The 23,904-nt window shown below is 35.2% G+C and overlaps 1 protein-coding gene across 9 annotated transcripts in view; it reads right to left on the minus strand.

Annotated features, from left to right (window-relative positions):
* Asator (tau-tubulin kinase asator) overlaps positions 1–23,904 on the minus strand; it is a 139,096-nt gene that overhangs the window by 35,220 nt on the left and 79,972 nt on the right. For 7 of the 9 annotated variants that reach the window (XM_085956262.1, XM_085956261.1, XM_085956260.1 and 4 more), the window contains 2 exons: positions 4,211–4,368; positions 96–321 (listed from right to left, as the gene is read on the minus strand). In XM_085956262.1, coding sequence (XP_085812388.1) covers positions 96–321; positions 4,211–4,368 — 384 coding nt within the window. Of the gene's footprint in view, positions 1–95; positions 322–4,210; positions 4,369–10,611; positions 10,751–23,904 lie in introns of those variants that run through there. The other 2 variants (XM_085956266.1, XM_085956265.1) reach the window with 1 other exon arrangement.

Here is a 23,904-nt window from a genome sequence, read left to right on the forward strand (position 1 = left end):
AAATGACAGTTAAACAACCAGTCATGAATGAGTAACCTCAAAACGATGGATATCTGTGTTTACAATTCCTGACATATTGAGTGAAGGTGAGTCACCTTAGAAGTGGATTTGGGTGAGAGGCCCGGGGGGAGGCGCCCCCCTTCGGAGCCCCCCCCGCCGCCCCTCCTTCCGCAAAGCGAGGTGCGTTGGCGGCGGCCGCGCCACTTGTGACTGCAGCTGCGGCTGCGAAAGCGTTGCGGCTCTTATGCCCTTCCGATTCGGAGATGGAGCCTCCTCCCTCGCACCCCTCATGGCTCTCCCCAGCCGATACTCCGCTGTCCGCTGCAACACATAACACGTAATTTACAACCGACAATCATATAGGAACTCACTGCTTCAAGATTGCATTATCTCACCACATTACCGATGTTAGTGTGGTTTTATTAAAGTCTTATCAAGTTGTCGATAGCTCAATAAAAAGGTATCACCATTTCCGCTCTGAAACAGTATTGGTATCCCAACTCAACCAATGGTTATCAGTCTTCAACTAATCTCACAACCCATTGGTTACATGCGTTATATCTACACAAACATCACTTGAAATTGAAACTGCAGTGGGATATGAACGTGCGATGCATGCAAGACATGAGAGATCTAACCTCTTGTGATGGGCATGTGGGATAAAGAACTAAACATATATGAATTTCTAAAATATGATAACAAAATAACATTTTTATTATATAACCAACATATGACAGCTGCGATTTCTGCAGCCACGATTAAAATTTATGACGTAGACCCAAAGTTTTAAGTGAAAATAATAGTATCAGTAGAATGCCGATTATCCTAACTAATTAAAACCAGTAGCGGTCTGTCAAAATCATAAAATCACACTTCTCAAATCGAATTCACATTCTCCACAATTGTTACGGAGAGGGAAAGGATCTGGTGCTAGGAGGCAAACCCACCAAAAAAAATTCTTTTAATGCACATTGAGTTAATTCTCTTCACACTCAACGACCTCTAGACGTTACCACAAATAGTAGGAAGTCACAGGTCAGGTGTTCAATGTAGGATAGTTTAGCAGTAGCGAAGGGTGAAGGTAGGCTGTTAAGATCCGCCATAAATAGTGTGCATTAAACTTTGTTAGTCACACGTATCTGCCCTGCCTAACCAAACTCTAATAGATAAAAAATATTATTTTATCTATAAAATATCCAAAGTTATGTATGATTTAATTGCATAATTTTAGATAGACGAGTATTTTTTGACTATTATCTATTATGGCCTTGTTTTCGCAGGGTTTAAATGAATTTTAAAAACTAACCGACACCATCTGTAAATTGTAGTCTTATTTCAATGAAAACAAATACATATAACTGTCAAAGTTTAGTATGCACCATTTATGGCAGATCTTAACAGCCTACCTCCACCCTTCGCCACTGCAGTTTAGACAGGGTATATTGCACATTTTCTGAGTAAGTTTTGTGTGTTGTGCTACCCGTGACAGCAGCCGAAATATGAGGCATACACTATTTAATTGACTTAATTCACTCGCCTGTGGGAAACTGGCGAGTAGGATTTCGACAATCGTTGTCTGGATAATCAGTATACTACTGTTGTAGCCATAGACTATAGATACATCTAGACGCCACCCGTTGCATTACTAAATGAAGCCGCGTGCCTTGCGTTTGGTTTGTGGGCGAGCGAACACATTCGTCTAGAAATGTTCGAGACCATAGACCATTTCGCTAGTGCTCGCCCAAAGTGCTCGCACTAGACGCTCAGAATTAAAATATAATTTTCTATTTTTTTACGTCATATAGTATTTTTAAGCGGTCAAAATGCAACCATTAGGTAAAGATATCCACAATTTAAGTTATTTTAAAGAAACACTAGGTCACTGATATTAAAATATATAATAAAATACAAATAAATTATCACGAACATGTATCAACTTACCTATGAAACGTAATACCATCTTCTTGCTTATCAGTACGGCTACCACATTTTAAGACAACACACAGAACCATCTTTTCTACTTAATTAACTAAAAATATTTACCATTGACTTTATGTTTAACACAAAAAATATCAATTTTAGCAACTCGAGCTCGCAAGTTATAGACGCTATGTGAAGCGTTTCGCCCCGATTTGATGGCGATACTTTTAGAAACAAGCCGACAGATATGTAGACCTTTTATCTTACTCTAGCGCGTGTCGCAGAGATTGTAAGGGTGCCGAATACTTTCTCACTCGCACTCATGCATCGTTTTTGTTCAGGCCTTGGTTGTAGCATTAATCTTTACAGAGGACCATTATAAAATAGCTAAGATTTCATTTTTAACAATTGATGTGCTGTGGATTAAACAAGTCCAAATGACATATAATTCTAAAAAGTTAGGAGCAGTTTTCACAGTTTATTTATGCACGAAACAAAATATAAACATGTACTTAACTAACTTATACGAAAAGTTATAAGCATTAAATTCCTAACATTGTAGTATATCCCATGGACATAATGTATAAAATGTTATTTTCATAGCAGTGTACAGGTGGCCCTTGAGTTTTGAACGTTCTACTTTCGCACAATTCGCTATTTCGTACATTTCTTAAAAATCAATAATGCAAAAACTGTGCGTTTCCATGCAGTCGCTCCTCTCTCCTACGCTCCCCATCACCTTCTCAAATACGTAAATGGGTGGTATTCAACTATCTCTTGACAAGTCTGTAAAAGAAAATACCTGATTGCTAATACGCCTCGTTAACTTTATTATACCCATTGATAATAAATATTTTAAAGTACACTTTTTGATGTTATTTTTTTACATCCCTCTACTTTTGAACATTCAACATTCTAACACATTTTCAGGAACCAATTACGTGCGAAAAGTTGAAGGCCACCTGTATATAATTTTAGGCCTGACTTGTCCTACTTCAAATACTAAAAACATTAATAAACATAAAGAAATATCAATATTTTTAGTAGCATAGTAATAAAGGGTCATTTATGAATAAGCCTTCATTTACAGAATGTTGAAAAGAGCTACATTCGTCGTTGAAACTAGAAAATTGTGTAACTCCGTTTTAATCGAAAATTTACGTTGAATGCCATCTAGTGGCCGTTGATAATATCTATCCATCTTGCAAATGTTGTAATTCCAGAAAAATTGTATCATTGTTAAATCATGGATGATTTCACTCCAAAACCATATATTTGTATAGGAAACCATAATGTTTTTTTGTCTCTCCTGTAAAGTAGTGTTTTTGGAGTTACACAATTTTCTAGTTTCAAAGACGATATGTACAATTTAAAATTGCATATTTAACTTTGAAGACAATTTACTCAACTCGGTTTAATAAACTGTGCACTTGTATTCGTTCAATCCTCAGCACTTCAATTTATTATACATTGATACCGGATGAAGGTCTCCCACAGAAGACCACCTCAAAGGGCGGACCAAACCATCATATTTCCCATAACACCACAGCCTACGCCCACTCTTCGCGGTTCTCGCAACCCTCGGCCGAGCGGAGCGTGCCTCCTAAAAATTCGAATTCGTCCACGCTCCCGCCAAAACACAGACGCGGTCTGCCGAAAACGGCCGCTCGCGCCGCCGCTAGAATTTGACGGTAAAACAGAGAGCGCGAGGACACCGGCAATCTGACAGTTGGACGCGCGCGAAAATCTCTCTCTCGTATCGGACGTCGAACAGCTATCATCGCCTCTGCTCGCCTCGGACGCGAAGCTACCAGCATCTCCAGCCCAGCCAGCATCTCCCGCCAAAAATACCGCATCGCCAAGCCGCAAGCACTGACTCTCGCCTCGGATGCCAAGCATCAGCAGCCCAGCCCGCGACACACGTCTGCAGCCCGCCAAATCGCCATTACCAACCCACCACCAACGACAATACCCTGCAAATAACTGTATCTATGATAAAATAAACCAGCCTCGACAGCATACACCGTGCGTTTCTGTTCCCCACCCCCGCTTCTTTGGCCATGACATTATCACGGTCTGCCATCTCCGCCTAAGCGCGAAGAAGGCCGGTGATAACATGATAATAAACAATCATTAAATGAGGGTATTTTCTGCAAACACGGTAACACAAACCTTGTTGAAAGAAACAATGTACAGTTATTTGTTGGTTTTCGTGCAATTTCATGCAAGATAATAAATGTCGATCGGAAGTGCTGGAAGAGGAAGTTAACGGAAGCTGTATAATGTATACCTTTACATGAGTCACAGTTTTCGATGAGCTGTGGAGAGTGATGCTTGTGGTGGGGGGAATGGTTCAAGGAGTCGTCCCTGCGGAGCGAGTGTGCAGACTCGGCTGCCTTCTTCACGCTGCCGCCATCTTTACGGCACACCTGCGATTGCGGTGGCTTCCTGCAAATAAAACAAAACACAAATTAATTTATAACTCAGATAGCTACTGGATTACCGATATTGTGTGTGAAGTTTTACAAAATGTGTATCAATTTATAAATGTATCTACCCCTACTATGACATCAGTAATTAACGATAATCGTTTTTGACATAAAACGTCTTACAATGTCAGCGATCACGGTGACAGACTTTCACGTTACCTACGTTTGTTCATCCTGCTCCGTGTCTACTTTGACTAGAGCAGAGAACGATACATCATTTGGAAGGTGACGAATATACATGCATGCTAAAAAAAATATGTTTTTACTCTGATCAACATTTGCTCTCAGCTCAGAAAACAGACCCCTTTTTGACACACTTAGAGCGGCATTTGTATTCATGCACAACACAGAATACTTCAATACATTATCTCTTGAGAATGGCTTCTACAACGAACGCGAATCATCGAGGAAAGGAGAAGGAAGAACACGCGGTGACAACTCAAAAATCTATTATTTTATTATTCAATACTGAACATATTACAAGGTTCACAAATGTTAAATCCTTTATTATAAAAAGATATATAATTTGAAAAAGCTCTCTCTCCTTAACTCTCCAGTTTTTTGGTAACATAGTTCACATGAGAACCTGTAGGGCTATTCTAACATATCACTTTACTCCAAAATCAGTAAAAAATAAAGCGATAATCATGCTGTATTGTATTCAGACAGTTAATTTACTATCCCGGGATGTGAAATGTCTGACGTGATATCTTTTAACATGGCCGCTCGTGACCGTCTTAACTGTTTTAGAGCGAGATAGAGTACAATAATTACATATTAAGAATTGAGATGGAGCGATTTTGAAATTTACCGCAAACTTCAAATGTCGTTGAGTAGTATGGTAACATATTTTTAAATATGTTACACTTGATTCCAAATGCATCTGATTAGAATCTTCAATCGGAAAAAAATCCAATTGGAGATTCTAATCGGATGTATTTGGAATTAAGTAAGATGCAGTGCTGTATGTTATTGTAGATACAGTCCCACAAACTTATCAGACAAAAATTGAACTACTATGACGCCATATTGAATATGTCATCCTACGGACAGACTATGTCCAGCTGTGAGTTGGGTAGTTTTCGACTGTGGCTCCCCCATCAATTCTTCAGATAAATTTGTGGCACTGTAACTGTCTTGTATACGGAATTTCCACGAGTGATATCCGTGTTATTTTGGATCAAGAAAAATAACAGAAACCAGTTTCCGTATTAACTAGTTTGAATAGCCCTGCTGGACCAAATGCAGAGGAGTTAGGATGAGTTGTATTAAAGATTATTTTTGATTAGGTACGTCACCTGTAATTTCGACTGTTGGATGGCAACCATAACAATTCAAGCAAACAAACCCTTATTATCACATCCCTACAACTGTAGATAGGATACGTCATATAGTAAAATACTACTACTTCACCATGTTCGATCTTGAGAGTACAACATGGACCTCCACAGATCGGAGATTGTATTAACAGGTTTTGTTTTTTACGAGAAATGGATATTCATCCTATTAGGTGCATACTCTGGGTCCAAACACACATTGAAAAACTACTGGTCAGATAAGGATTGCGAACCTGGGAACCACGACATTATAAACTCACACGCTAAGCCATCGTGGATGTTAAGTGTATTACAATAGAAGAAAATAAAGATACATTCGAAAATTGATTGTTCAATTCTCCACAGCGCAACAGTTTCAGTTGGTATACTATAATTCGACAAACGAGGGCATTCAAGAGGCAACCAACAGGCTGTATAAAAATTCCTCCCATGTTATTTGGAAATAGCACCTATCCCGATGCAGATTGCACCCTGATTAGCGATGGACAGCTTTAAATATTTGGGGGAGCACATCATTAAAGATGGCGGGATCATTTTCATATAAACACCTTTTATATTTGAACTGATTTTATTAGAAGGTAATTAATATAATATATAAGTATAGTAGATTTTGTTTTAGACAATAACTTGTAAACGGTCTGATTTGATACAGTGATTGAATGCAGTTGATGCGCCTTTCTTTAAGGTTGAGTTAAAACTGAATTGAAAAGCTATTTTGATTAAGTATATATAAAACAAGCATTGATATTACAGGGAGTTTGGAAACAATGAGCGATAAAGATACATTGTATTCCAGTCGATTAGATTGATAAGAACAGTGGTGTGATAAAACAAATCTTTATCAAATGCATTCTCAGCCATTTGCATACTAAACACAATCACTGCTGTCCTTTTAATTACCACATTTAAATAACACGTTAATTATATCTAATGGCCAAGTACTCCAAACGCGCCTGTCGCGGTGTTAGCACTAAATGAGTTAACTCATTTAGTACTAGATAAGCATACAAAGATAAGCTCAAAGCTGTGGGCACTTTGCAAAGGAAAGACTACCAACATTCAGCCAGATGCAAAATGTATGGTACCCACGAAATAAAAGCAAATGCTGCTTATTCAATGCATTATAGCACCTTATGAATATTCAGAGATACTGGGTATGTGGTATTACGAAGAATAGAGATAACAAGGATCGCCTATTGTCACAAGTGAGGAAACGACTTCAAACCTGGCTCTGCAACGTGCTACAGATGCTTTAAGAGAGCCTCAAGCTAGCCTGCTTCTTTTTCATGCCAAAATACTATTCACAAGATGTTTACGGTGGAGCTATAGGTGCTAGTATAACCTGATGACCTGGGAAAATGCAAGACAACTGGTGAGTGATAGGGATTCTTGGCGCTGTTAATTAAGCAAACATGGACACCTATGTAAGTAATGTATACACGTATCAAACTGAGTGATATAAACAAGCTTTGTGATACTTTACACTTACATAATTGACCTGCTACAATCATACTTTTCATCATTACAACGTTTAAGTTTTCCTTTCAGTTATTATTTTGTTTATGATAACTTAGTTGCATTATCTATAATACTGCACATACCTACTATTCTCATAAGTTATTATAAATCTAATTTTAGTCCCTTGCGACTGGTAATAAACAATAAAGTGATAGTGGGTAGTAATAATGATACTTGCACATTTTGCTAAGCAACGTCTTCAAGCTTTTTTAAAACAGGTTTCATTTACTTCCGTAGCCATAAAATTAATAATTAGTAGTATATGTGCCAAACAGTGGCGAAGGGTGGAGGTAGGCTGTTAAGATCCGCCATAAATATTGCACACTAAACTTTGTCAGTCATATGTATTTGTTTTCATTGAAATAAGACTACAATTTACTTAGTTTATTTAGTTTTTAAAATTCAATTAAACCCTGCCAAACCAAGCCATAATAAATAAGAGTCAAAAAATACTACATTTTACGGATGGTGTTGGTTAGTTTTTTAAATTCAATTAAACCCTACGAAACCAAGCCATAATAGATATAGTCAAAAAATACTGGTAGATCTATAAAATATCTAAAATTATGCAATTAAATCATACATAACTTTGGATATTTTATAGATAGAATAATATTTTTTATCCATTATAGTTTGGATTATAGTTATAGAATTTAAAAAAAATGAACTAACATTATGTGTAATATGTATTCTTAATCCAACGAAAACGAATAAGTATGAATGAAAAAGTGTGCTCAATTTTGTCATATCGCCCAAAATATACCGAAAATATTATGGTTTGGTTTAAAAACTAACCAAAACCATCTGTAAATAGTATTAGTTCAATAAAAACAAATACATATGACTAATCTGCACTATTTATGGTGGATCTTAACAGCCTATCTCCACCCTTCGCCACTGGTGTGAAGCCACATTGATTTAATTAACGGTACTTAAGTATAGCTCGGAAATATGGAAAGAGTGCTGGCTCCATTTGAATAGTGCTGTGTATCTTCGGAAACGTCAATGATACCTACATAGTTAGGGTAAAAACAAAGATACAGTAAGTAACAAGATAATATATGCTTTCTACGAGCCTTCACACACCATACAGTCCATCTAATCGGACCTTAGACGGATAGGCCATGTACATAGAATGGATGAGTCACACATGACAAAACACTGACATTCTGGAAGCTGGAAAGCAAATGAAAAGCTGGCCGACCTCATATTGTTAGAAGAGATCCAAAAAGAGAAGGGAGATCCCTGGAAGCGTAGATCCGAGAAAGATAGATCAATATCATCAAGAAAGCAACTAAACTAACAATGACAAACAGATCACTGCAGGATCGCTTCAAATGACAGAATATTATTGGCAAAGCTTGTGATTTCAGTGATTATCTTCCAAAGTAATGAAATAAGTGATTCAAAGGAGTATCAAGTTGGATTTGAAGACTTTGGGGGTCATAAATTGGAAATACTTAAGTGACTTTGGGCAGACTTGAATGGAGGCAAATGCTGGAGGATGCTGCCTAAACCCCCTATAGGGTTGAGGTGCCAGAAAGAAGAAGGTTCCAAAATCCCAGTTTGCATTATTAGTTGAAATGGGGATTACATGGTAGAACTCCATTATAATGGTTTTGAGTGTATTTAAAAACTTATGCCAGAAATGATTTATGTTGGTAAACTGGCATCATTCTACAGTGGCACCATGCCGATTCGCATGTGTATTGGGATCGTTTGCAACAGTGCCCGCTTCAATTGTAGCATAAAAATACCAATACAACTGCAAATTACTTTTGCCATACCCATGATGAATTTTTCCATCAACAATCCTGCTCCACTGTCCTAACACAACCTACTGACACCCAGAAACAAACGAAAACCTATGATGTAAAGCCCATTGCAAGCGGCGAGCTGTGCGCCATAGGTTTTTATTTGTTTTTGGATTACAGCGGGTTGTTAGGTTTTAGATCTCGATTAGAAGATGTCAATGAATTAACAAAGCGACTGCCATTGTTTGTTTCATTTGGTTCTGTCATTGATCGAATTGAATCATGTTTATTAAACAATTTTGAAGTTGTTTTTGTAGTATGAAGTAAGTACTGTATTTTTTACTTCAACTTGCTTGTTATTTTCATAACATTTTGCTATTGAATTGATCTCTTGGTATCTATTTGCTCATATATTATGTACAATGAGTTCATGGATATTTCTTACAGAATATGTAAAAAAAAAATAGATAATTACTTGAGGGTGATTCGTGAAAATGGATTTCCCGTGAAAGGTCGAACCGACGTCAATTTTCATATTTGTCATATTGGCACACCTGCATAATGTAACATCAAAATCGCATGATAAAAAACAATAAGATGTGACAGGACAGACCAAAACATGAACTTTATTATACAATCACGATACAACAAAGCGGAGAAAATTCGCTATGGTCGACAGAGCCTACTGTCATTCGAAGGCTGCAATGTCATTTTTCAAAAACTGTCACGCGATTCGCCGCCAAAACTATAAATTATTATACCGAACGATAGCGACGTCGAGATCATAATTGACTTGAAAGAAAATTAAAATTGTATATATTTGCGAAAAAAGTAATTATAACACTTTCGGCACAACTAATTAGACGACCTCGACACCTTTAACCCGTCAATATTAACGATTATTATCTATTCATAAACAAATCACCGTCTTTCAGCTGGATGCGGGTTAATTTTGTCCGCAGATCGTGAATATGTTATTACAGATTATCATATTAATTTCAACATGAAAAATAAAATAACCACGCGATATAATTAATGAACAATTAAACGCATGGGGGAAATATTTGATTGGTTAAACAGGGTAAAAAAACATAATGATATCAGTCTGTCAAATTTGCAGACGAAACCAATAAAAAGTAGAAAAAAATATCTTTAGACCAAAATGTAGACAAATCTGAGGTAAAATTATGAACCGGGCTACGACGTGCACGTTTATGTGGGATATGTAGGAAGGAAACGGTAAGAAAGAGGACAGAAATGTGACGGACGTCTTTTATTACTTCAGACACGCCCACGTATAATCGATTTTGAGTAGACCCTTGCAATTCCTTCGCGACAATTATAATTAAAATAATGACGGCGGCCTTGACAGGTGAGAGATAATGATTCTAAGACAAAAACTTGAATCAAAATGTTATTTAAAATCACTTAACACATTCAACGATGGCAATAAACAGAGCCGCAAGTAACTGCATGACAGCAGTATTCCATTTTTAGCAATATCACTGAAAAAACCTTCAAACACAACACACTGATATTTTTAAGAAACCCCCAGACCAGATAACAATGAGAAGAACTTTTGGAGGTTCATACCTTCAACTTTTAATGAGTAAACGCCGTGGAATTATCGAAAAAATAATGCTTTTCCTACTCCCCGAACACTTCAAGATCGATATACGGCCATATTGGATTCACTTTTCACTGCGCCGTGAAGTTCGCGCATTTTACGTGTGTGTGAACATGAATTACGAATGTGTGTGTAAAAACTAGCGTGTGTGAACCGCATGAAGTTGGTCGCCAAAGATCATCAGCTGTGCGGATCATATACAATGAAGTTAACTGCATAAAAAGTTCATGAACCACTGATAAAAGCTGGCTGTGCGGAATTTTAGTACAGGAATCATTTCCGGTTTTTCATAAGCTTTTCATTCCTTTCTTTCTACAGCGCAGACTTCGACCATTTTTAAGTGAATTGGGATGATCAAAAAAAGAGTATTATCCAAAGAGATAGAACCGTCCAACCTCGTTTGTATTAGCGAAAATTTATAAACGTGTCAAGCATACATAATATTAAGTTGTTTCTTATTATAACAGAATAAAGTAATATGCCGTAATTTCAAGGAACACACAAAGCATTTAAAAAATCATGTACCACGTAGACTGACAGATGGATTATTGAAGTTTGTTTTGACAATCCTACAGTTAGGTACTGCATTACTCTCGATATTAATAATTAAACTATTATAAGTGATCATCGCCTATTATTTTCATTTAAATCAATATCGGCAGATAGTTATTTTTAAGTTGGAACGTACCTCATTAAACAAATATATATCATTATTATTTAACGATCTTGCCAAGTGGGAAAAATATGCAATTTCAATTAATTATGTAATTAAATAGGTACCTACATTATGTATGTGTTAATATATGTTTTGTATTATTTCCTAAAGGTAAACAGCTTTAAGATATAGCTATTTACACATCAAATCATTTGATAATATATATATAGGTATGTAGGTAATATTATTTCGATAGAATAATACAACAAAAGACAATATAAACACTAATACTAATAAAATACTAATTAGGTACTTATACAAAAGTATGGGTTTTGTATTCAGATAATTATTAGTCTAACCTTCACGAAATTATAATAGTATTGCATAATGTCCATATATTGACAGCTGGACACCTGTCATAAAAATAGACATGAAAAAAACCAACCGGACAAATTCAACATACGACATTTTGTTGGATTTTCCGCAAGAAAATACGTAAAAATATACGAATATACCTACTCTACCTCACCTTGGAAATTAATGATGCGTTTGTAAAAAAAAAACTGCGGATGGTGTATCTATTTGATTTAATATTTTTGTTGTCAGTTGAGTTACCTGCCAACCCAAATGTCCCAACTATTTATATTTCCCAATGATTGACAGTCAAAGAGTTTTTTTTACGTTATTTTTTATTTGAATACAGGGGTACTTAACCCCATGTAAGCAAGTACCTATAATATAGGTCAACTACTGGATTGTTATGTTGAGCAAAATGTGTTTTCCGAAATTATTTTCATCGGAGTGAAATTTTTGTATTATTGCAATTAAAGACCAAGATACATCTGTCTGTGAACAAATTATACAAATGGAGGTGCCCCTCGAAAAGGGCTCTATGAAATAACCAAAATTGTATAGGAGAGAGGAAACACACTTAAATAAATAAATAACAAGAATTTCAGTGATGTATGATTATATTTTTAATCATTGACATTCATTGCCTTAAAAAATCATAGGTAGGTACTGAAATTCTTGTTGTTTATTTTGTTTTCCTTTCTCCTGTAAAATTTAGTTTTTGCATATAGACCCCTTTTCGAGGGGCACCTTCAAATGTCTATAAACATATACATGGCCCCCACAAAGGGGGGGGGGCTGACAGGGCTCTAGCCTGGGGGCCCGGGCTCAGGAAGGGCCAGCGTGGCGAGTCGACCAGATAAGTGATATATACAAACATCACAAATAAAATTCTCTATTTTTCTTCAATAATGTTATTATTTAAAATTACGTGGTTCTACGATACAATTTTTAATTGTGTATCGTTACTCGACAACTCCATAATTCAAATAGATTTATTATAATATACAAAAAACACTAAATATACACATTAACTTTACCGCGTACACGATTTGGAAAACGCCACTGTAGAGCGTCACACTGCCTTTATCTTTAGCGATAGGTAGGGGGCCCCGCCAAAGACCCACTTCAGAATGTGGGGCCCATGAACATATATGTCGCATTACAAATAGCTTTGCACATCCATTAATTGTTTGAAACTAATGCACGTCCTCACCACTCCACATTGGCTAGGCTAATATTGCATTCAGATTAAATGTAGTTTGGACAGTCAAAATCGTACAAATTTGCGCGCTTTAATCAAAATTACATCACACGAGACTACGCGTCGCTACTTCCTACTTACTAAAAAAATTCCCTCAAACATGGCCACACTAAGCTTACTTGTATGTCAGTATTTTTTCACATGGTTTCTCTCCGCTACGGAATAAAAAAATGGACATTTTAAGCAAAACTTTTAAATGTTTGTAAACGGTGTTTATACACGTGATAATAATATGTTCATTTGTTCACGGACGGAATTGATGCTTGAAGGGGTTCTTTTTTTTTTTTTTTTTCGACCATGTCCGATCCTGATAGGATCATATGGGCCTCCACAGAGTGGAGGTTTGTATTGACAGATTTTGTTTTTTACGAGAAATGGATGTCAGCCACTTGCTCAACCTATTAGGTCCATACCCTGACACACACAAATTGAAAAACAATTTTTGTACTTGCCAGACCCAGGATTCGAACCTGGGACCCACGGCTTTGTAGTCCAACGCTTATGCCGCGCGGCCACCGTGGGCGTGAAGGGGGGGGGCGTGAAGGGGTTCTGGGCTAAGACATATTGTTCGCACATATTTTTTTTATTAAAACAGCATTTTACAGAACGTTAAAAAAATAATAGTCTTCTTGCTTGTTCGCTGTGTTTTTGACAACACTTATGTATTGGCTCACGCGTGTAAAATTCAAGTATTCACTTGTGTGTCGTAACATCTGAACCACCTGTATTCCCTGATCTGAACGCTACAGTAGCTTGTTATATGCATTGTACAATTTTCGCTCGTGGCCCAGTGCGTAAGACACTGGCCTTTCATCCCGGGACTTCGGGTTCGATACCCGGTGATTTCACAATATAATTAGGTAAGTACCTATATGATTTTCTCAAAATCTGTATGTGATTGAGAGTGTATGTCATTATTGCACTTATATTACTAAATGTGAATTCACTACACTGCTGTCATTAGGCCTCTTGACTTGTTTTTAGTATTATAAAAAAATGTGTATTATAAAATTAATTTTAATAATCGTATTTTTTATTGACAGAATTAAAATTTATTTATTTTTACATACCGTGAACATTGCAAATTATAAATTAAAGACATTCATAACATGACATTCAAAAGCAAAGAAACAAAAAAAACAGTGTAGGTATATGTAGTATAACAAAAACAGTATGAAAAGAAAAGTAAAAGGTACAAAAATATATATATAAATTATAAAGCATGGAAGCACACCGAGTGAGCTAAATGGACCCTATTTTAAGGGTTTATAAAACAACGTCCACCTATACTCGTCCTCACGTATGTGGAATATATCACCATCCGAAGCGATTTGGTTGACCAAAGCTATTGTCCTCCCAATTGGCATCATCAATGGCAGGTTAGTTCTGCTCCAATACTCCCGATTTCTAAGATGGTTATTAGGGACACACAAGTCAATACACACAATACTATCGAGAATGACAGAGTTTTCATTTACACAACGTATAAGTCTAAAAAAATACGTGGCCAAATATTGATATCTTCTAGCATTTAAACTACAGTATGTAAGGATACCTAAGAGAAAGTCAGTTTTGTTTCATTCACATAGGAGGCAGCTGCTTGGTCTACCTCAAGGGTTTTTTTCATAAATGTTTTTGGGGCTCCGAGTTATGGTAAATCTGCCCCTGTGCACAAAAGGCCTTATAATATTAGGCTGGCCATATTATGTATTTACGACATTACGTCCCATTTTACGACTTTGTCTGTCCAACGGTACGTAATTTTGACGAAGATATAGATTTCATCCCGTTTTTTGAGACATTTGCCGAACGTGGTATTCTGCCGTAAAAATAAAAGAATGCTACTCAATCTTTCTAAATTAAAAAAAAAATAACAACAACGAACTCCCCATAGATAGGTACCACAATGCGAAGCGAAAGTAATTCAAACAATATTTTTATTTAAAAAATCAGGTGGAGTAACTACATTTTTACCACGTTTTTATTAGCTCGTATTCTTGTTTGTCCGGTACAGATTTTTTCTCGTGTGTCCAGTATAAATTTTTTCTTGTTTGTCCAAGATTTGTATTTGACGATTGAAGATTTTCAACAGCTAGACATTTGAAACTTTTAGAATATTTATCAGAACACGACGATAATGCATTCTTTTAATACTTTTGGCCATCTTTAAGCAGAATTGAATTCATTTTCAGTTAATTCTGTTTTGTATGGAAAGTTATTATTGTTGGTTGCTAAGGGAGTCCTAGCAACTAAATTATTAATATATACGTGCGTTACTATGAAAATCAATATGAAATGTTAAAATGACATTTCAGTATTTTTATTGTATTTCTATCAAATACAATAAAAAGTTTTTATTAATACATAGGATTGTCAAGTTTATATTATTATTCAACAGAAAATTTAAAAACGTGGTATATAAAAAGTTATTTTTATCTTATAATTATTTAAGTTCTAACGTTTCTGTGTTCGTTTTAACCGATATGCTGAGCGTAAAGAAATCACTCAAATAATTTATCTTACCAGCTTTCAGCCGACTTGTCGCATTGCACATATACATTTACAAAATGGCGAATGTATTTATGATATAAAAATGATGCACAAAATCAAATTTAGACATTGTCCAGATTATGTAGAATAAGTAAACTTTAATAAAATTGGCTAATTAAAATAGGACAAACATAACGATTTTCTTAATTGAGTTAGCATTTACTTGGTAGAATTCCATTTTACAAGAAATGGACATATAATTAATATTAAATTCTACAGGTTTTATTATATATATAGGTGATATTAATTATATTTTCATTTCTTGTATAACGATTTTCGGTATGTATTGAATTCTATTTTAAAATATTGGTTTTCATATCCGTCTCACACACAATTAATTGATTGCAGTTAATATGCCGAAGATCCCCGAACTCATGCCTGTTTGCGAAATTATCCGAAATGCCATGATTAAAAGAATTACCTCTATTATACATAGGTAATACTAGCAGGGACGTTATCATTTATTATAAAAATTATTATTTTCAGGGTCTACGTACCAAATGAAATAATATGTCTATACATAATAGGTATCTAATTACCAAGTTATATTAACATACGTTTTACAAGGGATGATTACAAATGGACACTTATCTGGATCAATGCAAGCATTGAAAACACGTGTGTTTTTGGTAGACGCAACATTCAAACCCACACGCAAGACTTCAGAAACGGACAGTCTGACACATGGAATTTAGAAATAATGGGAACTGAAATACCTAACGGGTAAAGAGTAGCAGGTAACCGAGTAAGGAAGAATCCGGGATAAACTTAAACACGTGTCAAGAATACGTCATACGTACATCGAATACTGACAACTGCTCTCGGTTTATGCATTGACGCTCATTTAATATTGGTGTATTACACACACTATTGCACGTGCATAATGCGTGTTTCATTTTCGTAGAACACTCACACATTCAAAACCCTAAATCAAAATGTAGTGTATTGATTATTGAATATAGCCTATCGGAATTATATTTTATTAATCTGTTCTGTGGTCTGACACCATTTTATGTGCTGTAAATACATAAATAAAATGGACAATATCAGTGGATTTAATACTTTGGACACTCGTAACGGCTCTATTAATAGATAAAACCGGTCCATATAAAATATTAGTGAAATTTGTAGAATTGTAAATAAATATGTTTTCCTTAATTAATTAATTTTCTTTCTTTTCCCAAACGTAGGTACCAAATGATTTACCCTCTAAAAGTCTAAAATAACACCTGAATCCCTATAACTGTCTGATTCTGATTGTACTGAGAAATAATAAACACGTGATAAATGACTGAAAACGACCAAAAAGACGTGAAACATATAAACGTTTCTTGGAAAATGGCGGCACATTAAAATATTAATACATAGTGGGTCGACGACTTGCTGTTGCAGTCACCAGAACAACGCAGTTTCATGTTCATTACTCACCCGATGTCAGACAACTAAGGTGGCTTGATTTTTAGTGAACTCGATAGCATCAATAAATTTAGTTATATGAATATTGAATCGTACTTCTTAGATCAAGGCGTAGATTGGTGTTTTTCAACCGATGCGCCGTGAGTGCCCTCCTAGTTGGTGTGTCCATAAGTGAAACAGCAAATAATTTTCAACTGTATGTGGAACGAAATTTCGGCCGCGTTGCCATTCGGAGAGCGATAGTCGACGTGTTTGCACGTCAATCTGTTTTGTGATGGCGTCGGGGGAATATATTCTTAAATCGTGTAAAGATGACTAAAAACGTTCCGCATGTACTTGTAAAAGAAAAAAAGGCAATGAATATAATAATATTATTACGAATATAATAATAAACATAACATAAAAAGGACGCATGTTGAATTTTTATGACAAATTATATTTCGTTCGGCTCGCGTCATTTGCACAATCCGCGCATCGCCTAGTCTCTCTAGCATCTTTTTAGACCATGCATCAGCTGAGGTATAGCCTTAAATTTGACAAATATTGGTACCAAACGAGACTAGAATTTGCATGGCCAATGTGCTCATCGAAAGCCTTGTGTATTATTCATTTAATAAAGGAATAGGCAAATAAATACTATTATCGAAAAACATAACTATGTTTTGTTACCGGATATGTATAATTATTAATCAGATATAAATCATAATATTAATATTGTTATAATATAAAATAAAAACATTGATAATCTAGGGGGACGATCGAACACGTGTCGAATGATAGATCTTTAGATCTATCGTTTTTACAGAAACCTGTCATTATTTTTTTTATTTGAGCGCCTTCCAAAAAATATCTTACGCGACTGCAAAAGTGAAAAACATGACAATTACAACTTGACAGTAGATCTCTTGACATTTTACAAATGAAAATACACATTTCTATATTTAGAATAAGTATTTACGTTAATATTTAAAATTGATACGTTGAATAAAAAAAAACAACACCATAAACGAATGTCAAATATCAACGTACAAAGAAGACGTCGGTTTACTGTAAATAGGTACTCTGTATTCCATATAGTCTATACGTAGGGTTACCAGACGTCCTCTTTTTTGAAGTCAATATCCGTGTCCGGTATCTTTTTTTAATTTTTTATTGAATAATGCGTAGGTAATATATCCTCTATTTCCGATATGAAGAATTTAAACTCCTATTTTGTAAAATCGATTGACAATATAATATTTTAGTCTTTGTCTATGAAATAGTTGTGGTAGGTAGGTACCTTACTACATTTCTTAATTGCAAGATTTACTTGATACTAATTCCTGTTTACTTATAAATATGATTAAGTAAATACATGATCAAATTCAAATTCATTTTTTTTTATTTTACATGTAATGAACATTACAAATTATTAATTTCAGACGTTCACAACATGACATTTAGAAATCAAGACATATTATTTATAAAAGTTATTAAACAGTAGAATAGTGTAAATACAAAAAATATACATATAATTAGATACAAGGAAGTAGGTACGCCGAATGAGCTAAGCCCTGCTAAGCAGACCCTATTTTAAGAATTTATAAAACAATGCCCTTACACAGGTGGAATATGTCATGAAGTGATTTGGTTAAACAGAGTTATTGCCCTCCCAATTGGCATTACCAATTTACATTTCGGGGTAAATTATCGAGATTTATTCTAATCATTGACATGCCACGGGTTCAATCACAGTGGCAAAATACATCGCAGGAATACTCCTCAGAATTGATAAAATCACATATGTATGTATTGAAATTGGGAACCAAACCTGGAGACCCCGTACGGCATTGGACTATGTGGCTGCTGTTTATTATAAAATATATTGTACTCTTTTTAGCATCGTCAAATATGGAAACACAGTGTATATGTACATATCTAGAATATATTGTTAGCTAATAGTTGATAATTTATTATAATATAATATTATGGTTAATTAATATTTTGTTCCTCCCTTCAAAATTGTAAACTAAAATATAAAATGAGAAATTTTGTTAACGGTATTAGTAGTTATATTCATTATAATAATAACTATTAAGTCGCTCTTGACTTGATCGTAAAAAGTTTTTAACCTCTTTCAGTTGGTACAATGATCTTTCTCTCCTTCTCGATATTCGTAAAACAATGAAATTTGTTATAAGCATTTCGAAAAAGTTATGCACTTTTTGTAACAGAGTTGAAAATTTGGGCCTCCTCATAACGTAAGGTCCGGGGTAGACTTGTTCGTATTTTTAGTATATATTCTGTTGACTTTCATTGATTATGGATTGGCAGTAAATAAAATAACATAACACTCATAAAATAGACGTAATAAAATGTGGCAAATACGATAATACAATAAAATTTGGATAGACACATAAGTTTAGCAAAGAAGCAGTAAATTAATCTAATTTCGTATCATTGGTCGTGGGTGTTAATATCAAGATGCCGAAATAAGCCAGTCGACATTGTTATGGTTGAATTAATTTCATTCCCACATGTCTTGGATAAAATTCTTCTTTCTCACACATAAATACTACATTATTATAATACACTTAGTTGTATTATAAACATCGCACGCGCGGGAGGTTATTTTGATTTTTTTTATCGCTTGGGCATCAGCTCAGCTTTGACGTTATGTTAACTTTATTTATTAGCACATTAGCCAAAAATTGTTTATTGTATAAGCATAATACTTACTAAAAATATCAAGTGCGGAGATACGAACTCTAGGCTGTGTCGTATAGCTAGACAATTTGACTTCTTCCGGGTTTGATGCATACATCCTCCGAATCAGAAGCAGATTTCACTGCTTGGTTGTTCTATATCACATTTTTAAGCAAAATGACTTTTTAACAGAGCGTTGGAGCGAAGCTCGGAGCAGGAACACGGAGCAGTGTAGCAATGGGGTTTTACGCGGAGCAGGAGCGGAGCCGGAACACCGAAAATTTGTAATGCTCCAATGCTCCAGATGTATTTTATTATTAAATTTTCGTCCTACAATGCAATGAAAATATTATATTTGACACTTTGCAAGACTGGAATTATTTGAAATACGAGAAAACTGCCGAGTGATAAATAACTTCACTTTTTTGACAGAGGAGGCAGATAGTGAAAGACTATTTGCTGCCGGAAATTTCGTATACTTAATAGAATTAATAATGAAAATGAAGATTATCTTAAGACTACTTATTTTTTAATTTTTTAACATTTGTATGCATATAATACCTGTCATAACTTTTTACCCGGAGCGGAGCAGACCCTGATCTAGAAAAAAAGTTAGACCGAGTGGGACTTGAACACATATTTTTCACTTTCCGGGCGAGTGCTTTCGCGGTAAAATTTGAAGTAATTATTAGAAATAATTGGCATGAATCATAGACGGATTGATAGTTTTGAGGCGAAAGCACTCATCCGGAAAGTGAAAGACGTGAGTTCAAGTCACACTCAATCAATGTATTTTTCTGAGATTTTTCAAAAGTATGTTATTAATATATTTACCATTGTAGCGAACTTACTGGATGTAGTCACGGATCTCTGTACTACTATAATATATCAATATGTTATGTTTTAAAGTTGCCAAATAACGATAAAATCACAATAATTCAATATTTAAAGGAAGTAGTAAATGGTTGGTTTTGGCGTTATCTTATTTTAATGTCGTAATTATTATACACTCCAATTATATCCATATTTTAATTACCAATTACCAAAAATTAGCTAAATAAAATGGATCATACATATAGGTAGGCACCATACGACCCGGTTTGACCGGAATTGTCCCGGTTTCACACATTGTTCCCGGCCGGTTTCGCATTTTGTCCCGGCTGTTCCGCGTATGAATGATTGTCAATAATAAATTGTCATGATTGACCGTAGTAGCGTATATTATGTGATCAGACAGCGGGGAAGGGTGCGAAAAAAGTACATCCCAGTGAGAAGTGCGGACTGGTACAATAAATAAATAAAATAATTTAAATTTCTGCTGCAGTTGTACATACTTTAAAACAATTTTTGGTGATTAAATTTGTTTCTTTACTATATATCCCGTTCCTGTCCCGGCTTAGAGTTTCAGAATTATGGTAAGCCTACCTATAGGCATTTATTTGTGTAATTTTAGAGTATTTAAACATTTTTTCGGATATGTTTAACCTAGGAGTGGCAGGTCATACGAAAGTATGGTGAAAAAGTATGGTGAGGCGGGCTGGTAATCAAGTTGCGGCAAAATTTCCACGTTAACATTATATTATATGGGTACGTTATGATGACCAAAGTACATCCTTCGTGACGCCTTGAATTTTTTTATCGCGTCGCCATTTCACTTAAGTTGTCGTTATTGTTGGCCTGCTTCATTCAGTTGTATGAGAAAGCCGGTTCCTTGCCCCTCTTTTTATTTAATACCTCTATGCGTTTAACGTTTGACCGATGAAAGTGTTTATTATCATTTTCACCATAATACAGCGATTTCCAAACTGGGAAGCGCGAAAAGTTTAACACAATAATTGTGATTATTAATGTAGCCACAGTTTGCAGTTTGCAAATGCATAGTTTATAAAACGGCCGCTAGTTATAAACTACACAAAACAACAGTTTTATAAAAGGTTGTCTGTAAACCTGTCTGAAAATATGGAGACTTGCTTTTATAATACCTCACTTCTACACTATAGTGAAGCGCGCTGGCTATCTCGTGAAAAAATGAAATAAAAGGGTCGAATCATAATGTTGAAATTTGAGGCAAAATTGTTTAGGAACGATAATTTTGTTGTTAAACTATAAATCAATGTAAGGACCACTAATGCATTCACTGATTTAAAAAGACAAAGTGAAGGCATTCATAAAAAATGGAGCTTTGGAAAGCAAGATTACAAAATTCGCCATGTCTCCACTTTTAAATGATTTTTACGCCAGATATATAAACAACTGCTGTGCTTATAAACAAGCACACTCGTCGCTTGAAAAACAAATTAATTAAAAAATGAATATACTTAATATAAATAGTAAAAAATTGTTTATTTTTATATATTTTTTTATTATTGTATTAGTACATTGTTGACTATTTAAAAAGGTGTCTCTATTATTCAACGAAATACAGAGGGGGAGGCGCCAAGATTAGATTTTGTGTAATAAATAATGTGAAACTTATAACCATATACCATATAACTTATAATCATAACTCATAAGACAATCATTTTCGGCACTGCACTGTAAAAGAAAAGAAAACGGAAAGACCTGGAAATTAAAATGAAAGCATTTTCGTAATAAATAACAAATTATGATGTTTTTAATTTTTGAGTGGCCACGGCAGAGAAGGCGTACCTACTCCACTCTGCGTAGTAAGCAAGCCTGCGAACATTTCGATGTCAATGTCGAATGTCGAATGTCGAATGTCGAATTCTATACTTACCGACATGCTATTATTATACGAATATGAAAAGGAGACTCGAGCGAAATGTTTCAAATCTAGATTGGCAAACGAAATAACCGATACCAACTTTTATTCGAGACAACAGGAACATGTCACGCAAAGTTTAGTTTTACAATTAATAATACAACATTATTTAATTATCAATGACGTACAGGTTTTTAAGATTTTCACAAAAATAACCACGTAAATCATTACAAGATAAAAAGAACTTTTTATATATAACGTTTTTAAATTTTCTGTTGAATTATTATGCTCAATATGCTCAAACTTGTACTTGATATGAAGTAAATAAAAAACAAACAAATATAGAATACTGAAATATCATTTTGACATTTAATTTTGATTTCCATAGTAACGCACGTATATATTAATAATTTAGTTGCTAGGACCACCCCCTTAGCAACCAATAATAGTCTTTTACTTTTTACGGATTTTTCTGAAATAACTTTCCATACAAAACAGAATTAACTGAAAATGAATTCAATTCTACTTAAAGTTGGCTAAACGTATTAAAAGAATGCATTGGCATCGTGTTCTGATATATTCTAAAAGTTTCAAATGTCTAGCTAGTCGGGAAGTTAGTTAAAAATCGATTGCAAGATTTGTACTAGATAAACAACCACCGGACAAACAAGAATACGAGCTAATAAAAATGTTATAAAATACTAGTTAATAATATATTATGTAATAAAATATATTCTTGTATCAATGTTGAAAACTAGAGCTTTCTCTGTGAGTTCTTTCTTCTCCATCGTCGGGACTTCATGGCTGAGGATTGTGCCCCGAATGATTTGACTGTCGGCTACGGCTCAGCCCCACTCCTTTCAGTATTTAACAACACGCAGGCGTCAATTCATCAGCTTGGCGGATGGCAATGACTCCTCCAGGGAAGGCGTACAGGATGCAGATATCAACATAATGCTCAGCGATTTGGATTTATCCGCACCCAAAGTAACCGATTCACCAGTGACGTCCCGAGACAAAATGCCGCCCCCGGACAACTCCGAAATGCCGCCCCATTTTTTATCATCCGTGCACGTGTCGTTTCTGGTCACCAAGGACATTGAAGGACAATGGAAGTAAACTAGACATAGCGAACCCGACAAAAAAAATACAGTACTATTAAACCTTTTATGTCCATTAATACATTTTATTTCCAACCAGTGAGCTGACTTTTTAATAGAAAGATAATATATTCTTTATTGCTAAGCTTAGGAAGCTATTTCTATATACCAAATGATTGTCCTCGATTTGCCACCCTTCAAGTAACTGCCGCCCCTAAGCGACGCTCAATCTGCCTACCCTCACGGGACGTCACTGCGATTCACCGTCGAACAAAACGATCGTAATTACTAAGTACCGAGATACGTTATGGCCGTTATAGGTATTATAGGACACTACGGTGTCTCGAAAGGATTCGATGTGTGGCTTCAAAATTACTATGATCAACTTGCTACCAAAATGAAACCGAATCGGTAATATCTCCCGGTTTCGGCAGGGTTAATAATAATAATAACATTTACCGTAGGTATTAGTGGTGAAGGGTGGAGGTGGGCTGTTAAGTTTCGACATGAATAGTG

Source organism: Rhyacophila brunnea, unplaced genomic scaffold, assembly GCF_057557595.1.
Source record: "Rhyacophila brunnea isolate RB1 unplaced genomic scaffold, BYU_Rbru_1.0 scaffold_6, whole genome shotgun sequence".
NCBI lineage: Eukaryota > Metazoa > Arthropoda > Insecta > Trichoptera > Rhyacophilidae > Rhyacophila > Rhyacophila brunnea.